Source organism: Cupressus sempervirens, chromosome 4, assembly GCF_028749045.1.
Source record: "Cupressus sempervirens isolate cs-2001-9-10 chromosome 4, ASM2874904v1, whole genome shotgun sequence".
NCBI lineage: Eukaryota > Viridiplantae > Streptophyta > Pinopsida > Cupressales > Cupressaceae > Cupressus > Cupressus sempervirens.
This window is the reverse complement of record NC_143121.1, coordinates 782706844-782723985: the sequence shown is the minus strand read 5'-3', so window position 1 is coordinate 782723985 and position 17142 is coordinate 782706844. Positions and strand designations below refer to the sequence as shown.

Below are 17142 nucleotides of genomic sequence, written 5' to 3'. Positions count from 1 at the left end.
ATTTTGATACGAGCATAGGTGCATTGGGCCATCTAGCTTCCAGTTTTTTCCATCCGATTGTTTGAATCAGTTTTGCGCACTATGATAGAAGCATATAATCAGAATAGCAGAATGAGCACATTCTTGTACAAAAAGAATCGGATGACCATTTCCTTTAAACCTAGGGATTTCACTAGGGGTTTTGGCATCCCTGGCCCAGGAGGTAAGAAGGTGGAAATCAAGAATCACAAGCGCTCTCAGGAATGGAAAGAACATTGGATACGATTAGTGGGCTACGTTCTTACAGCTGACAAGATGGAGTCAGTAATAAAGGGGTCTAAATTTAGAGGGCTTCGGTGAGATCTTATTCGGAAAGGCCATTGGAGGTGCATTATGGACGTTATCAAGAGCAAGCTGACGGGGGCAACTCGGGCTTCAGATATAGCATTGCCATAGATTGTATTCATGAATGGCATCATGAACTGCACAGTATATGATTGGGCTACAGTTCTTGCCGATAGGAATTCATGACACTCTAGCACTGCACATTCTTTATGCCACACCATGCCATTGGCCTGTTTTTGGAGGCCGCCGCTAATCAGATACCAATGGATGATTTTGAGGCTCCTCTGCGAGGAAAGTTGGCACAAGGAGAGCCTCCAATATTTTATTGGAGACATTTGGACACGGGTGGAACAGCTGCGGGGCAGAAGAAGGTAATTCAAGGATTGGAGGCTCATGGTGACATCGACAGTGGACGAGAGGAGACTTCAGAGAGCAGTGGGGCTGAGTATGAGGAGAAGAGTACTTTTGCGAACGTTGGCAGCGAACCAGTAGTTAGCGAGCCCACATTTTTCACCCCGTCGGAGTTGTCGACATTGGCGCACTTGTCCACCTCCACTTCACACATTCCCGCGTTTGGTCAGCGTCATGCACCAGTTGTGATGACCCCACCGGCAGTAGCAGATGTGGTCCCGTGGACAGTAGCAGATGCCCCACCGGCAGTGACAGATGTTGCCCAGGGAGACACCGTAGAGACTGCTTTCCCCACGGCCATGGAAGATGTTTCACCCGAGGGCGTACCTTCTTAGGATTGTATGCCAGAACCAGTTACACTAGCGGAGCCAGTCTCACAGAGGGTGGAGTTGTCAGTGTCGGAGCCCGAGTCCCAGGTTCGTTTGGATGTGATCGATTGTGATGCAATGGTGACCATTTCGTCCTCCTTGTTAGCAAAAGCCGAGCTAGTACAGTTAGTTCAGTCAGCCTAGCCAACACAGCAGGAGGACAGCATGGAGCCCGCATAGTCAGAGCAGCCGGAGGTGATGGATAGAGCAAGTGCTTTCCTCAGGTAGCAGTTCCGACTCATCCTTGCCGAAGTTGGTCCGTCCATTCAATCCTCGAGGCATCTAGGGGTATTAGCTGCAGTAGTAGAGCCTTCGGAGGTGGGAATGGCACAGGCTGAGGATGCATTGAGAGCAGAGGAGGCCGCACTAGATGTGGGCATGGCCACTGCAGACGAGATAGAAAATAGTGATGAGGAATGGACGATGGAGGGCATGGTGAAGGAGGATTATGGGTTGGATGAGGACAGGTGCAGGGACTACCTCAAGGCTATGAAGGTTGTGCTAAAGAAGGGACACAATGTGGCACTGCAGACTATGACTCGGTGGAGGGAGTGGCATTTAGTTTGGGCTTACATTAGGGGGATTTTCCTACAGCGGTTCAAATCATGTTTTGAGGACAGAGGATGGCCAGTAGTTGAGACACTAGAGATGTTGGCAGATTGGGGCACCAAGCCGGAGTTGGGTCCATGCAACACTTCCATGGAGAAGCTGGTGCACGAGATAGTAAGACTGTACAAAGAAGTCTACTATGCTCGCAGACGTGCGGAGGCGGACAGGGCAGCAGACAGGGTCGTAGAGGAGGTCTCTGGCAGCAGAGAAGGAGGCTAGGGAAAAGGTAAATGCAGATTTGGCCAGCTAGCAAGCAGCGTGGGCAGCTGAGCGTGCAACACTATTGTGGGATAAGGAAGCGGCAGAGCAGGAATTACGGTTGGCAAAGAACTAGGCTATGGATGCAGCGCTTCTCTTGAAGGAAGCCATAAAGGTTAACACACGGATTCAGAAGGATTTGAACATTCGGACGGAGCAGGTCTATGAGTCACGCCGACAACAGCATTCTTCAGGATCACAACCTTCTCTTTAGTTTATATTTTGTCTCTATTGTAATTTGTGATCTCCTGTTTTTGTTAGTTTTGTTGGTCGTCAAGAGATGACTTTTTGTTTGGGGGGGATGATGTTGTCGGTAGAAATTGTGTAGTTGACGGGCTCATGTTGTTAGTAAAGATTTTGTAGCCAACGGGTAGATTAGGATTGTTATGTAGCCCACAAACCCCTTTGGGAAGGTTTGGCGGGAAGTGTTTATACCCTGTCTGGGATCATTGTAATGCATCTTATCTTATGCTCTGAATGTAATGTCTTGGCATATGCGAATAATAATCAGAGTACTGCTGTTGCTGTTCTTATTCATTATCTGTGTGCATTAATCAATTAATCTATGCGGTAAACACCAAACTGAACTTCAAGTTGCCTCCAAATCAATATCTCAGCTTGTAGATTGGTAGATGGAGCTTGTAGCATCCAAAACACAGCTTCCAGATATGCTGCCCTTAGCTCCAACACTCAAGACACTGGCTGTAGGTGTTGCCATCTTTCACTAATTTGCCAATCTCTTCACCCAAAATTTGCAGATCCTAATCAAACTCTGATCACTATAATGGGAAACGTCCATAGCCAATCTCTCCTTAGCCACAGGGATACAGTAGGGAGACTTAGCAAATTGTATACAACACAACTTGCAATGAAATTACTCGAACAAATTAGGAGACTTAGAATTCTCAGAATTATAAATCCAATCTCCCAGTCACAAAAAATCACAATTAGGAAATTTAACTAATGTAACCACTATACATTAGCAGTGACTTCAAACAATCTTTAGAAACTCAGAGACCCTTATACTTCAGCAAGTGCTCACAATTCAGAACTCAGGAAAAGCCAGAAAGGCAATAAAAAAACAAATATATATTCAAGCGTGCTTTCCTCAACAAATGGGTTGGTATTTATAACCTCTAGATTCCCTTTTGTTGCCAAAATGTAACTTCACTCAAGAAGCTTCACCACACAACATTAATTAGAAGCTTCCATTAGATTCTCTCACTTGACTTGGCTTAACTAATTAATAAATGACACTTTCCAGTGATAACTCAACTCTCAACTTAAGTGAAATTATAAAGTTAAATTATAACTTTATAATAAGCTAAATTATAACTTTATAATAAGCCTTTGAATAATTAATAATAATTTGGCCACTAAAAATATAATCTCCCAAAATACTCATCATTTAAATATGTCATCTGAAATAGGAGTCATACCTATTATTTTTCCATGTGACCAAATGCACTTTCCAAAAATAGAAAGGGTCCATCTCAATCAACAACTTACCACAAATAGTAAGTACACAAAACTAAGCCCAAATGAAGTCCGATCTGAGCCAAACGAAGACCAACTTGTAGCTTACTGAGATGTGGAGAAGATAAGACCCTCCCAAGTCAAGCCACTGCCACAAAAGACCCTCTATCCACAATAATTAGCCTACAAGGATCACAACAATAGGCTAATCCTTGAAACTCCAATGTTGGGAAAAATGGGGATATTACAGTCCTCCCTCTTTGAGATTTCTTGTCCTCAAGCAATCCGACAATACAGTGAACTCCAACCTCCACCTGGATCCCAAATGAAGAAGTGCGTGACATCTTTGTAGACACTAAACCAACTGCAAATCAACATCGTCAGGACCAACCACATGTCTTGTAGCCTCACACCCAAATCTTGTGCAAATGATGTAGAAGTCAAAATGTTGCTAGAAGGCAATTCCATAGAAGATCTATGCATCCTCTTCTTCCCTGTGTCTACCCACATAATATATATTGGACAAGAATTCTGATAATCACCAACATGCGTTGAAAAAGATGTAGCTATAGGCGAACTATATGCACTCATGCCAATTGTATCATCAATAGGTGTAGCCACATCAAAATATATGGACACATGAACAACACTAACTGCCACAAGAGAAAACTGAACCAAATCTACAGTTGATGAAAACTCATAATCATCAACATGTGCACCATCATTAAAACACACATCAACAGTTGCATGCATGTCACTAAATTCCTCCATAGATGGCTCAATCGACGCAGAGGTAGCCGCCAACGCCGATATGACTATATCATCTCATGCTCCTACTCTCACTATCATTGCATCACCATCGAATGCATAATCCTGGGGACTCATGCCAACAACTGCATCATCCGACTGTTTTACAATACCCTGTATCTTAGATTCTCCATCCCTAGGCAGAGAAGTACATCTTGTCACCATCCATGTCACTATACCAATCACAAAAATAATCTAACAATCTTAGAAGTAAGCACCGACCAAAATAATAACTGAGCCCAATTCCTTCAGGCTGGCAGGAAACCACTGTAATAACTCCTATCGGTGATAGCTCAGATAATATCAATTCTCTTTACAATTTAATAGTTGACATTCCGTTAAACATGCAATGATTAAAATATAAGGTAATAAAATGAACTCCAAACGTTTGTCAACTTGTATTATCCTTGATTATAAATTGCCACTCTAAAAATGATAATACCCAAACCCAATCAAATTGCAAGGAAAGCTTCTAAACACACATAACCTCTGTAAAATTATTGCATGTGCTGATGCCAACATCTAATAGAAAAAATATTTTCAAATAGCATCAATTGTTTCACTATATTTGAATCAAATAATCTGACCTTCAATTCATAATTATCATCAGCAACACAACTCACAACATGCTTGAATCTAAAGCAAATTTTTCCACCTCCAATTTTCTCACACGCCAATGCCAAGGAGTGATGCGATCTGCAGAAATAACACCTTCAAATTCGAACAGACTGGAGCTGGAAAACAACACCAGATATAGGTGTTTACACTTGGCAAAAATTGCAGACAAAGTTGTCCCAACCTAGTGTTAGACAACCAGATATCTACTGGCTTCAAATGCTAGAGAAAACCTCAGCAAAATTGCCCCTATGAGCAGGATATACTAGCACCAAAATACAAGGGATATGTGCATTCTAAATCTGCAAGAAAAGAAGAGCCTACAGGAGCTCGATCATTGAACTATTAAACTGAATGTTACCATGCGAAACCTTGTCGTCGGTAAATATTGTGTAGCCGATAGGATGTATGTCATTGGTAAATATTGTGTAGCCGATAGGATGTATGTCGTCAGTAAATATTGTGTAGCCGACGGCCCTTCGAGAAGGTTCTTCGGAAAGTATATATACACCCTCTGGGACCATTGTAATCATCATCATAGCATAATGTAATGTCTTTGGCATATGTGAATGATAAAAGATGTACTGCTCTTACATGTTCTTGTTTCATTGTCTGTATGCATCAATTCATTTACCCCATACGGTAAACAAACCTCTGAACATTGGTGCTCACATACTCTAAATTTCTTGACACCAAATTGAACTTCAAGTTGCCTCCAAATCAATGTCTCAGCCTATAGATTGGTAGATGGAGCTTGTAGCATCCAAAATGCAACTTCCAGATTTGCCGTCCTTAGCGCCAACGCACAAATCACTGCCTATAGGTGTTGCCATCTTTCACTAATTTGCCAATCTCTTCACCCAGAATTTGTAGATCCCAATCAAAGTCTGATCACTACAATGGGAAATGTCCACAACCAATCTCTCCTTAGCCACATGGATACAATAGGGAGACTCAGCAAGTTGTATACAACAACACAACTTGCAATGAAATTACTAGAACAAATTCAGAGACTCAGAATTCTCAGAATTATAATTCCAATCTCCTAGTCACAGTTAGGAGATTTAACCAATGAAACCACTATACATCAGCAGTGACTTCAAACAATCTTCAGAAGCTCAGAGACCCTTATACTTCAACAATGACTCACAATTCAGAACTCAGGAAAAGCCACAAAAATGACTCACAATTCAGAACTCAGGAAAAGCCACAAAGGCAACAAAAAAACAAATATATATTTAAGTGTGCTTTCCTCAACAAATGGGCTTGTATTGATAACCTCCAGATTCCCTTTTGTTGCCAAAATGTAACTTCACTCCAGAAGCTTCACCACACAACATTAATTAGAAGCGTCCATTAGATTCTCTCACTTGACTTGGCTTAACTAATTAATAAATGACACTTTCCAATGATAATTCAACTCTCAACTTAAGTGAAATTATAAAGTTAAATTATAACTTTATAATAAGCCTTTTAATAATTAATAATAATTTGGCCACTAAAAATATAATAACTCTCAAAATACTCATCATTTAAATACGCTGTTTGAAATAGGAGTCATACCTATTATTTCTCCATGTGACCAAATGCACTTTCCAGAAATAGAAAGGGTCCATCTCGATCAACAACAACTTACCACAAATAGTAAGTACACAAAACTAAGCCCAAACAAAGTCTGATTTGAGCCAAGTGAAGACCAACCAGCTTATTGAGATGTGAGGAAGCAAAGACCTTCCCAAGCCAAGCCACTGCCAAAGAAGACCCTCTATCCACAATAATTAGCCTATGGGGATCACAATAATAGGCTAATCCCTAAAACTCTAATGCTGGGAAAAATGGGGATATTATACGTTTAGGGTGAACATTAAAATTCCAAGCTTGCAAATAACAAATTTGGCTGCAAATTGACCACGTTCCATATTGTAAAACATCTTGACCATGGTTTGTTGATTTAAACGTATATGAAACATATCCTTTGCCGAGACCTTAAGGTTTTAATCTCCACCCAATGTTTTCCCAATTTAGATGAGCCCATTTGTAAAAATCTAGTACAAAAAGGATGCCTTCAATATAAAACAAGATAATAGTTCTACTTGGCATTCACTAATAACATCAACAATGTCCTCATGAAGTTGCATCTCTAAAGTTTTACTCATTTAGGCATTCGGTTGCTCTTTTGGCAGTGGCTTGTCCATCTTTGTTTTGGCATTCATTTGCACCTCTGGTAGTGATTTGTTGGTTTTTTCAGCCATATTAGCATCACAGGCATTGTGTCCTTTAGCCGACCTCATATCTTCCATATAAGATGCCTCTGAAACAGGAAAATACCCTCGTTCCCTTGTGTGTTTTTCTTTAATTCCTCATCTGGGCTTCTCCCACTTTTCTGGGCAACTTTTTGTAATGCATAATGATCAGTATCAGTATTCAGATTACTAGAAATTGCTGGAAATTTCTGAAACAATAAGGTTGTCGCGAGGGTTTTGTCCATGTGCGCACACAATCAATTCGAATGAATGCCTGGTGTGATAAGCTTACAAAAAAGGCACAAGGTGCTCATAAACATTAAATACATCCAAAACTATTGACATCCTAAATTAAGCTGCCCAAATAAAGTATATACTCTAGTTAAAGTAATATGAATTTTGCAAGGATTGTAATGACCCCAAATTTTAATAAAGTGACAAATTAAATTAATTGATTAAGAGATCCCAAAATTAAAAAAAAGACTTCTTTAATTAATTAATTTAGTTATAAAATAAAAGAGAGTAAAAGTAATAATATAAAAGCTCAGTTAAAATTAATTGTTGTTTGGCCCTGAAAGATAAATAATAATATCTTTTGGCCCCCTTTTTTATTTATTAGCTAGTTACTGTTATTTGTGACAGTGTCGACACATTTTTAATCCTTTTTGGAGTTTATTGAAGCCATTTACTAGGTCAAGCTAGTTATTGTTGCAGGTACGTGATTTGGATATTTTATTTGAATTTGTGAACTCCAGTTGGAAGTTGAACGTTGTCTACCATTTTGGAGGTGCAAGATCCTCCCCATTTTTTCTACTTATTGTAACCAAGGATCTACTTTGTGTATCAATTCCATAGTGAGATTGTCGTTCACCACTGATTATATGAAACCCTTATACTTTGAAATTAACTACATATGAAAACGGAACTGGATAATAAATTATTGGATAAAGATGATAGTAGCAATAAACATGGAAACAGCAACATAGAAACTCCAATTCTTGATTTTTGTTTAGGTAGCCAGTGCAATAAGCAATAATGTATGCAATTGCAGCTACAACCCCTCATAAGTTTCCCATATTAGGTTTACAAATGATTTGAAAATGTCCTTCAATCAGCCATATATGTATATGTATATGTGTGTGTATGAGTTTCTTGCAACTATATATATTTATTTTTAAATTCACTTTTAAGACGTCTGAGGACAAGAGGCTTTCAGAAGTTCCCAAGACACCCCAGAGACTCCTGGCCATCTTTGGACATCCCAGTGACAGTGGCAAGGGGATGACCTGTCTGCCTCAGAAACGTGGGGCTCCAAGGTGGGAAACACATCCCCGTGTTTCACTACCTCTAATACCAAAACGAAAACTATATAAGCTTTGGTTAAGCTATTGATTGAATTTATTAGAAACTATGACGAAATTTAGTGCAGACTTAAAATAGATTTCTTGATAGGAAGCCCTACATAACTTCAATCTTGGCTAGCCCTCTAAAAATCCTTGAAATATATACCTTGATATTTTGAATCCTTTGATATAACTCTGAAAACTTCTAGCTTTCAAAAATATACAGCATGACCCCTACTATTTAATGGACATTTAGATTGGGAAAGGAACCACTCACAATGTCCAATAGTGGAACTAAAGAGCTTATGCCTCATAGAGCATAATGATGCACTCTAAGCTAAACTTGACTTACTCTTTTTGAATAGCCTTGTTAGTAGATTCAGAAACGTGTATATTTTCATGCACCTAAGCTTGCTTTGAGATTTGAGAGGAAAATCACATGGTATATACTCTCCCTTGTCTCTTTGTTAGTACCTACCCCTATATCTCCTCTATTATTATTAAATATTACTTGCAAACTGTATTTATATATTGTATCTATGTTGATATTGTGTTGTGTTTTGAACAGTGTTGAAGACTGATTTTTGACAATTTCTCCCCTTATGGTCTCTTTACATTACTTGAGGGTAGGATCCATGTTGTTCTTTGTTGTTTAAGCTAGTGTTACAACACTTGGATTCAGCCTGAACACAGTGAGCTGATTTTTGGCCCAAACTTGGCAAGTTGATTTTTGACCTAGACTTGGACTCAACGCCCATAATCAACAAAGACTTGAAAGTTTGAAAAACCCAAGAAATTCAAAGATTTTTAAGGATTTAGAACTTGTTTCATGCTCCCTTTAATAAATAAACCTTAACCACCTTATCAAATAGATGCTACTTTGATCCCATACACAAGTACATGTCGATCACATAAGTATATATGCAAATTTTAGCTGAAGGAAATAACACAATCATATATATCAATATTGTCAAATGTATACAAAACTCATGGAATATGAGATCCATGGCATCAAAACATATATCAAAACTTAAATAAAGGTCTATGACTCGGAGGAGCCTATAATACTCATCCTAACATCATAGCAAATTGTGCACTAGCATCCAAGATGGGTTCTGGATGATGATGTAGCCATATGACATTTTCTTGTGTCTTAGTGGCTGGTGCATATTCAAGTTTTGTTGAGGCCTTCTTGTTGTCAAGCTCATTAACAGAGAGTAATAGTTACGTAAAAAGACTAAATGGCTATAGTCTAGTTTGACCTTAGCTAGGATGCTAATAGATGAGATTGTTCTATGAGTTGTCCATGTTGGGCATGATGATACACTTTTTCATCTTGAAAAAAATGACATTTCTTGCCAAATATGACTCAACTTGTATTCAACGGTACAATAAATGTAGCATGCAAACATTGCCTATGATAATCGTTGTATGCTAAACAAGTTGTTCAAAGTATGAAACAAGATAATCCTTGATTGTGGCCTTGACTATGAATATTCGAAGATTTGCGATAGGGGATATGTACTATGATCACAATTCATCATTGGCACCCAAACACCAAACCCAAATGAAGATCCTAAAAAACAGAAAGACCTTCATGGAGCCCATCTGTTTTTAAAATATTTTTTGTAAGAGACAGGCATTTCATAAATTAAACAAGCATTAAGAGGTTGTAAGATACTTTTTTCAAGTATCTTAAATGTTGGATTAATGTTTTACAGTTTTTATATCTTTTAAAACTTTTTTGTCCCCATTCCTGGCCTAGTTTGGCTTTTAGGATTAGTTGAGTCTGGCAAGTCTTGCAGACTCAACGAGTATTGGAAGACTTTCCCAGACTCAAGTCTCAGTTCCCTGAGCCTTGTTTTACTTGATTTGCCACTGGAATTATTGAGTCTTGGTGAGCCCAAACATGTAACTATGTTTTAAGCAATATATAATTTTATCTTCATGTTTAAGAAAGACAAGGTATTGTATTGTGTTATAATGATTAGATGCTACTTCGCTCATTGTATACTTCAAATTGAAGAGAAATTTAATTCTAAATTAAAATAATATTTTCAATAACTCTACATTATTGATAATTTTTGAGCGTTTCTCAATTAGAAAACCTATAAGTTAGTTGGCATCTCAAAAGTTTTTTCTTGCTTTATATTTATTAGATTATGGTAACTAATACTGTTCTCTTGATTTATCTGTGAACCAGGTGAAATGCTAAATATATTCAAGCTCTCATTGAGTGATCCCAAAAATTTGCTCGATGATTGGAATACTAATTTATTTAGTCCTTGTGGCATTTGGTCCTATATCAGATGTGACAATGTTAATGAGCATGTTGTTTCTATGTGAGTTCTTGTTTAAAGCCTGAACATACGTTGACACATATAAATGTTGTATTATTTTGTCATTTGAAGGTGTGAATGATAAGTATGGTTTCTATATTAAATAATTCAATCTCATATTGAAGTAGGCAATAGATCACATGAATTTTTAAAATACTAAAAAATAGATAGTGTCATGCAGAACTTTGGCGAACATGGGATTTTCAGGGACCATCTCACCTTCAATTGGAGATTTGAAATTCTTGACTTACTTGTTTGTTATTTGTCCTTGACGCTTTTTTTTTGGTATTTAGCTTTTGTTTCTTTAACTAACTATGATCTCTATTTCAGTTTAGAATTGTAAATGTTTTCCTTTGTCATTTTCAAGACAATACTATTGGCAATATTGTCATTCATGTCAAATGGCAAGACTAAAATATAGGTTAGACATATTAGCAATATTTTGTTGAGCAAGGATCTAATTAAATTTCAAAAATAATCATTGTTCCTTTCTGGCTGACCCATGAGCTGCACTCGTAGTGAAAGTCTGTGGGTGATTCTCCCTCCATTGGTGCCCAACTTAGAGGTTTTAAATTTCTTTGAATAATTAAATTTACACTTATTTGGGAGGGCTGATGCTGGCTGACCCAAGATTGTGGGATTTTAATTGCATTTAAATTATTTTCAAAAAGAGCCAATCCCTCTTACTTTTGGTTTACATGTCTTGAAAGGAAATTTATATAAAATAAAAACATTTTTAATTCTGTTTGGGCTGCTCTAGTTGGAAGGTTGCATCTCTTGGTTGAAGAGACATTTTGCAAGGTTTGAGAAGACGGTTTGAGGTAAATGTCAAGCAACTACCGAATATCTTTCTTATTCATAGAAGAGTTAGAGCAGACACATATTAGAGTTCAGCAGCAAATCTAAAAGAGGTCCTTGAAGCATATTATAACAAATTCTTGGAGTATACAATAACAGACTTTTAAGAATATTCAAGCATACCCTTAAAGAAAATCTACAGCAGCTTTTGAAAGTGATTGGAGGTAGATTTTTAGGAAATGTTCAAGAGGATTTATAGAGATATTCTGAAGCAAATTATGAATAATTATTGAGCAGATCTAGGACAAAGGTTTGAACAGATTTGTGAAGACTTATAGGAGACTTGGAGCAGACCTTTAGTCAGATTTATTGCAGACTTGGAAGCAAATTTATTGCTGTTTTAGGGCAGAAATAAGTTGAGAAATGGTAGAATGAATAGAATGTAAATGAAGACCATTCAAAGAGGAAGAGTATTGCTGAATAGATATTATTAAGAGAATAAATATCACGGAGTAAATCGATTATGGGGCATTTGTGAGTATTGAAGATTAATAAAGGATATGTATGTGGAGAGACAATAACAGTACATTTATGCTAAGATTTAGGGTGTACACCTCCAACCTTGCACACCCCAACCAGGTTGTCTCATGGGTTTGCATTGGGCATGCATAGGGTGCATCTAGGTTGCACCAGGTGTGCTATGAGCACATGCCCATGGACCCATATCGAACCTAGGCTACAAGGTACCCATGGGGAAACATAAAGCCAGGTTGTCTCATGGGTTTGCACTGGGCATGCATAGGGTGCATCCAGGTCGCACCAGTTGTGCTATGGGCACATGCCCATGGACCCATATCGAACCTAGGCATACCTACAAGGTACCCATGGGGAAACATAAAGTAAGTTATCTCCAAATTTCACTAAAATGCCATTGCAGTCAACAAGTTTGATAAACTTACTCTTATTTCCAATCATGTGATTAGAGCAACTGCTGTTGATTGTCCATAGATTCTTCCTTTTAGCATGTAAAGAAGTCTGAATAATCATATGTTTTTCGGACTTCTTTCCTTCTTTCTTCTTCCATATCTTTGTTTCTTTCATAGAATTTCCAAGATTACCTAAGATCTTGTTTCCATCCTTCTCTACTTTGTAGAACTTATGTTACGCTGTCCTGAAATGTAACCAATTATTTTACAATAACAACATATCACTGTAATAACCCTCAGCCGGTTATAGCTTAACAAACATCAATTTCCTTTTCTAATCAATAATTAGGCATTCTGTCAAACACTTAACAGTCATACTATAAATGTGTTGTTTCTTGGTGGTTTGGATTTTCTAGCAAATAAACATGCACTGGAAAACCTGATATCAGTTGCAATTAATGTTATAGCTCTGAAATAAAAATCAACGGAAATCTAATGTGTTAAATTTGGATGCTGCATTAATACTAACTCTGTTTTTTACAAATGAGGATGAGATTGATAAATTCTCAGCTGATAGTTAAGATGCAGCTGACTTATATTTTCCCTTCGATTTACACTAAAGTCCACCAATTCCTAGGCAGCTATCAGCAAGACCACAATGCCAAAGAAACAAACGTGCTGACTGACCTGTAATGCCGTCCTGATGAGAGCAATCTGGTGTTCCACATAGATGTGTAGGCAACAGCCAACAATAGGATATCCAATGCCTTAGAAGAAATATACACGAGCCCAAAATTAATAATGTCCTGGCATCCAGGACTGCAGGAGGAGTGATATCTAACAGCAGAAACTCCAGGCATCAGATCGCTGAAGTTATGTGCCAAATGTAACAACGCCAAAACAAGATTTTGGCACTCAGAATGACTGAATCGTTCGACACCAAATGCAGCAACTTGGTGTTCAAGCTAGGAAGGTAAATGCTCACGTTGCAGACCAATGAATGCCAATCAAATGCAAACAGCACTCAAAACACTATGCTCTCTCCTCCAAATCACAGTCCTTAAAAATACCGAAACTCGCATGCCAATGCTTCAGGCAATGAAACAGTGAACCAACAGCAGGGCAATTGAACACCTAGCAGAGAAGTATCAATTCCCCAAACTCGCAGTTGCTCATGATTTGAATCTCCAGCCAGGTTGAATGTCTTTCCAGACACAAACGCCACAGTTTGGAAAGACCCAAACAATTTTCAGAATTTGATCCCAATATCACGTTAGACCCTTAACTCGATTGGTATCTTTACACATTAATTTCTCAGATACTATACATCTCTCAGCCACAGCTAGCACAGTTTGAGAGAACACCAAGATGCAGGAAACAAATCAAACAAACTACTTTACCTCAGCAGTGGTTTGATACACCAAGTCACTCACAAAAGATTTCTTCCAAAACAACAAAAATATAGAAATGGAAAACTCAATAACTCATATTCAAACCCATATACCTTAACAAGAGAATAGAATTCACATATCAGAAAACCCTCTCAGCCAAACAACAAAAGAAAATTAGACGATTGGATGGCTTTTTCCTTCACAATGGGCTCATATTTATAATCCCCAAATGACACTTCGTTTCCTAAACACAACTTCCACTTAAGAAGCTTCAACAACAAAACATCATTTTATAACATTAAACTTGATAATTAATTAATAAATATGAACCTGTCCATTAATTAACCCCATCCAATGTAGGTGATGATTAACTGCCAACATCACCAATTGCACTACCAAATATGGAAACTTCCCAAAATAGACTTACTAAAAATAGTAAGTTCACCCTTAAATCTTATTGCCAACTCATGAGGGTCGCTATTATGAACTAATTGAATCAACCACAAAGACTCGCCAAAATTGGGAACATTACAATCCTCCCTCCCCAAGATTTCTTGTCCTCAAGCAATCTGGCAATATATTGAAACCACCACCCTGATCCCGGAAGAATCACGTGACATTTCTGTCATCACTGAACCAACTGTATGCCAATAAAATCATTAGGACCATCAACACAACCCACAATATAGTAGTCAGTAGTTGTTTACAGTATGGGGTAAATAGTTTAATGCATACAAACAATAGACAAGAACATATAACACAGTAGTACTCCTTTTATTATTCGCATACATGCCGAAGAGATTACATAGTGCTTACAATGATGATTACAATGATCTTGGATGGTGTACATATACTTTCCTGAAGAACCTTCCCAAAGGGGCCTGTCGGCTACATAAAAATTACTGACGACATCAACCCGTCGGCTACTCAATATTTACCGACGGCATCATCCCCCCCAAAAGAAGAAGTTGTCTCTGGACGACAATTACAAAATATCCGAGATAGATTAACAAAACAGAATACATTAACTGACTAACTACAAAAAGATAGATCTGTTTCCGTCACACCACTTTCACATTCGTCTCGTGCCTGCACCAAACTGGTCTCCAAACCACGTTGCATCTGTAGCCTTTGCTAACGCAATACTATCTTCTTAATCAAGTTAACCTTGATAGCCACCCATGCTGCTTTCTCTGCTTCCAACTCCTGGGTACCTTGAGCCAAGTGTCATTGTACTGCCTTCAATTGGATGATTAGCTCCTCCCGAGCTCTCTATGCATCCACCAAGATAGCCTCACGTCCAACACCTACTCCAAGTGCCTCAAAGCGTATCACCCCTTTTGAAAGGCTTGCTCTGTTGTTCTCTCCACCTCTGGTACACAGACACTCCATGCCTGTACTAGCTCTAGGTCTCATCAACTGGTCACACTTTCCACGACTGATAATTGCACCCATAGGGTCTTGGGGCAGAGTAGTCCATGGAACACACCATTTTTGTGATTTTCTTCTGATGCCATACTCTTTCTGCCAACCTCTTATGTTTTCTTCATTACCTGTTTATATCTTTCCCTTCGGTACTATACATTATTCATTGTGAACTGTTTTGATTTGTCCATGGAACACACCATTTTTATGATTTTCTTCTGATCCCACACTCTTTTTGGCAACTGCTTATGTTTTACTATCTGTTTATGTCTTTCCCTTCCCTTGGGCATCATGCGTTATTCATTTTGAACATTTTTTATTTGTCGTTTTTTTCTTTTTTTAGTTGTAGATTCTTCCTCTAAGTTTTTCTTCCACTTTCTCTTTCCTGCAGACTCCATTTGTTCTTCTGCTTACTTAGGCCAGTTATCCCTAGGCAAATTTTTCTCCTTCCCAGCGTCCGTACGGCCCTAATTGCTCCTCTGGACTAGCCAATTGCCAACCTATTTACTTGATTGGCCGTATGACTTAATATTTCTTACCATATGGGGTAAATAGTTTAATGCATACAGACAATAGACAAGAACATATAACACAGTAGTACTCCTTTTATTATTCGCATACATGCCGAAGAGATTACATAGTGGTTACAATGATGATTACAATGATCTCGGATGGTGTACATATACTTTCCTGAAGAACCTTTCCGAAGGGGCCCGTCGGCTACATAACAATTACCGACGACATCAACCCGTCGGCTACTCAGTATTTACCGACGACAGTAGCTGGGCTGATGATGTAAAAGTTAGGGCATCACCAGAATATAACTCCAAAGGAAATCTCAGCATACTTCCCTTCATTGTATCCACCCAACTACCTTGCCAACAATCGAACTTAGGCACAGGCAACCTCTGCACCCGATATGTATCCTGTACCTGTTGATCGACTATGAAGCTAGATGCTCTCCCCACAATATATGCTGCATTGGAATCTTGATCATCACCAACTGCTGCTATAGACAAAATAGTTGCGTCCGTAGATGGCGTAAACTGTGCCCAACTCTACTCAGGTGATGTGACATCCCCTTCCAGTTGACATCTCTCGCTAATTGAGATTAGCCTATTATGTGACCCTTGTAGGCTAATATGGTGGTTAGAGGGTTGTATTTGTCATGTCCCCATTTTGGAGGCAATTTGATTTAATTAATTTAATTAATTATGTTATCCAAAATAATGAATATTTTATGAGGATGACTAATTAATTATTTTAATTAAATAAATAAGTGGTATTAAGTTAATTATTTATAATGTTATCAAATAAATAAATATTAAAAGGTAACTTTATAATTAATAAATTAAATAAAGTGACTTGAATTATAAAATATTTTATAAAGTCACTTAATAGATAAAATAAAATAATGTTCTAGAAGCCTCTGGAGAAAGTGGAGAAAAAAAGAATAAATAGGCACCCCGGGCTTCATTCTAATCATCCAAATTTGTTGTTGTTGCTGTTTGTTGTTGATGGTTGTGGAGCCTAGGGTTTCCGCAGTTGTCTTTGGCCATTGGGAACGAAAACTCTCAATTGGTACACAATTTTGAGGCTGTGAAATATCACTTCAATTATTGCAGCTGGGAGAAAGTTACTTCAGACTTTCTATTGAAGCTTCATTGGTGACACTTAGCGGCCTTTGGCCAAGTTTTTGTATGGTTTGATTTGGAGCATTGTTGGAGACAATTTGTAATCGAAATCTTCATTCTTGGAGGTTGATTTGCATTGTGCATACTCAGATTCAGATTTCAGTCCATCTAGATT

General features: G+C 38.2%; 1 protein-coding gene across 10 annotated transcripts in view; it reads left to right on the top strand.

Annotated features, from left to right (window-relative positions):
- Positions 1-17142, top strand: part of LOC149563737 (LRR receptor kinase SERK2-like) — a 286023-nt gene that overhangs the window by 62515 nt on the left and 206366 nt on the right. For 8 of the 10 annotated variants that reach the window (XM_089826867.1, XM_089826870.1, XM_089826869.1 and 5 more), the window contains 2 exons: positions 10658-10796; positions 10975-11046. The exons of 1 other annotated variant lie outside the window; for it this stretch is intronic. In XM_089826867.1, coding sequence (XP_089682993.1) covers positions 10658-10796; positions 10975-11046 — 211 coding nt within the window. The remainder of the gene's footprint in view (positions 1-10657; positions 10797-10974; positions 11047-17142) is intronic. One more of the 10 variants, XM_089826866.1, reaches the window with a different exon arrangement.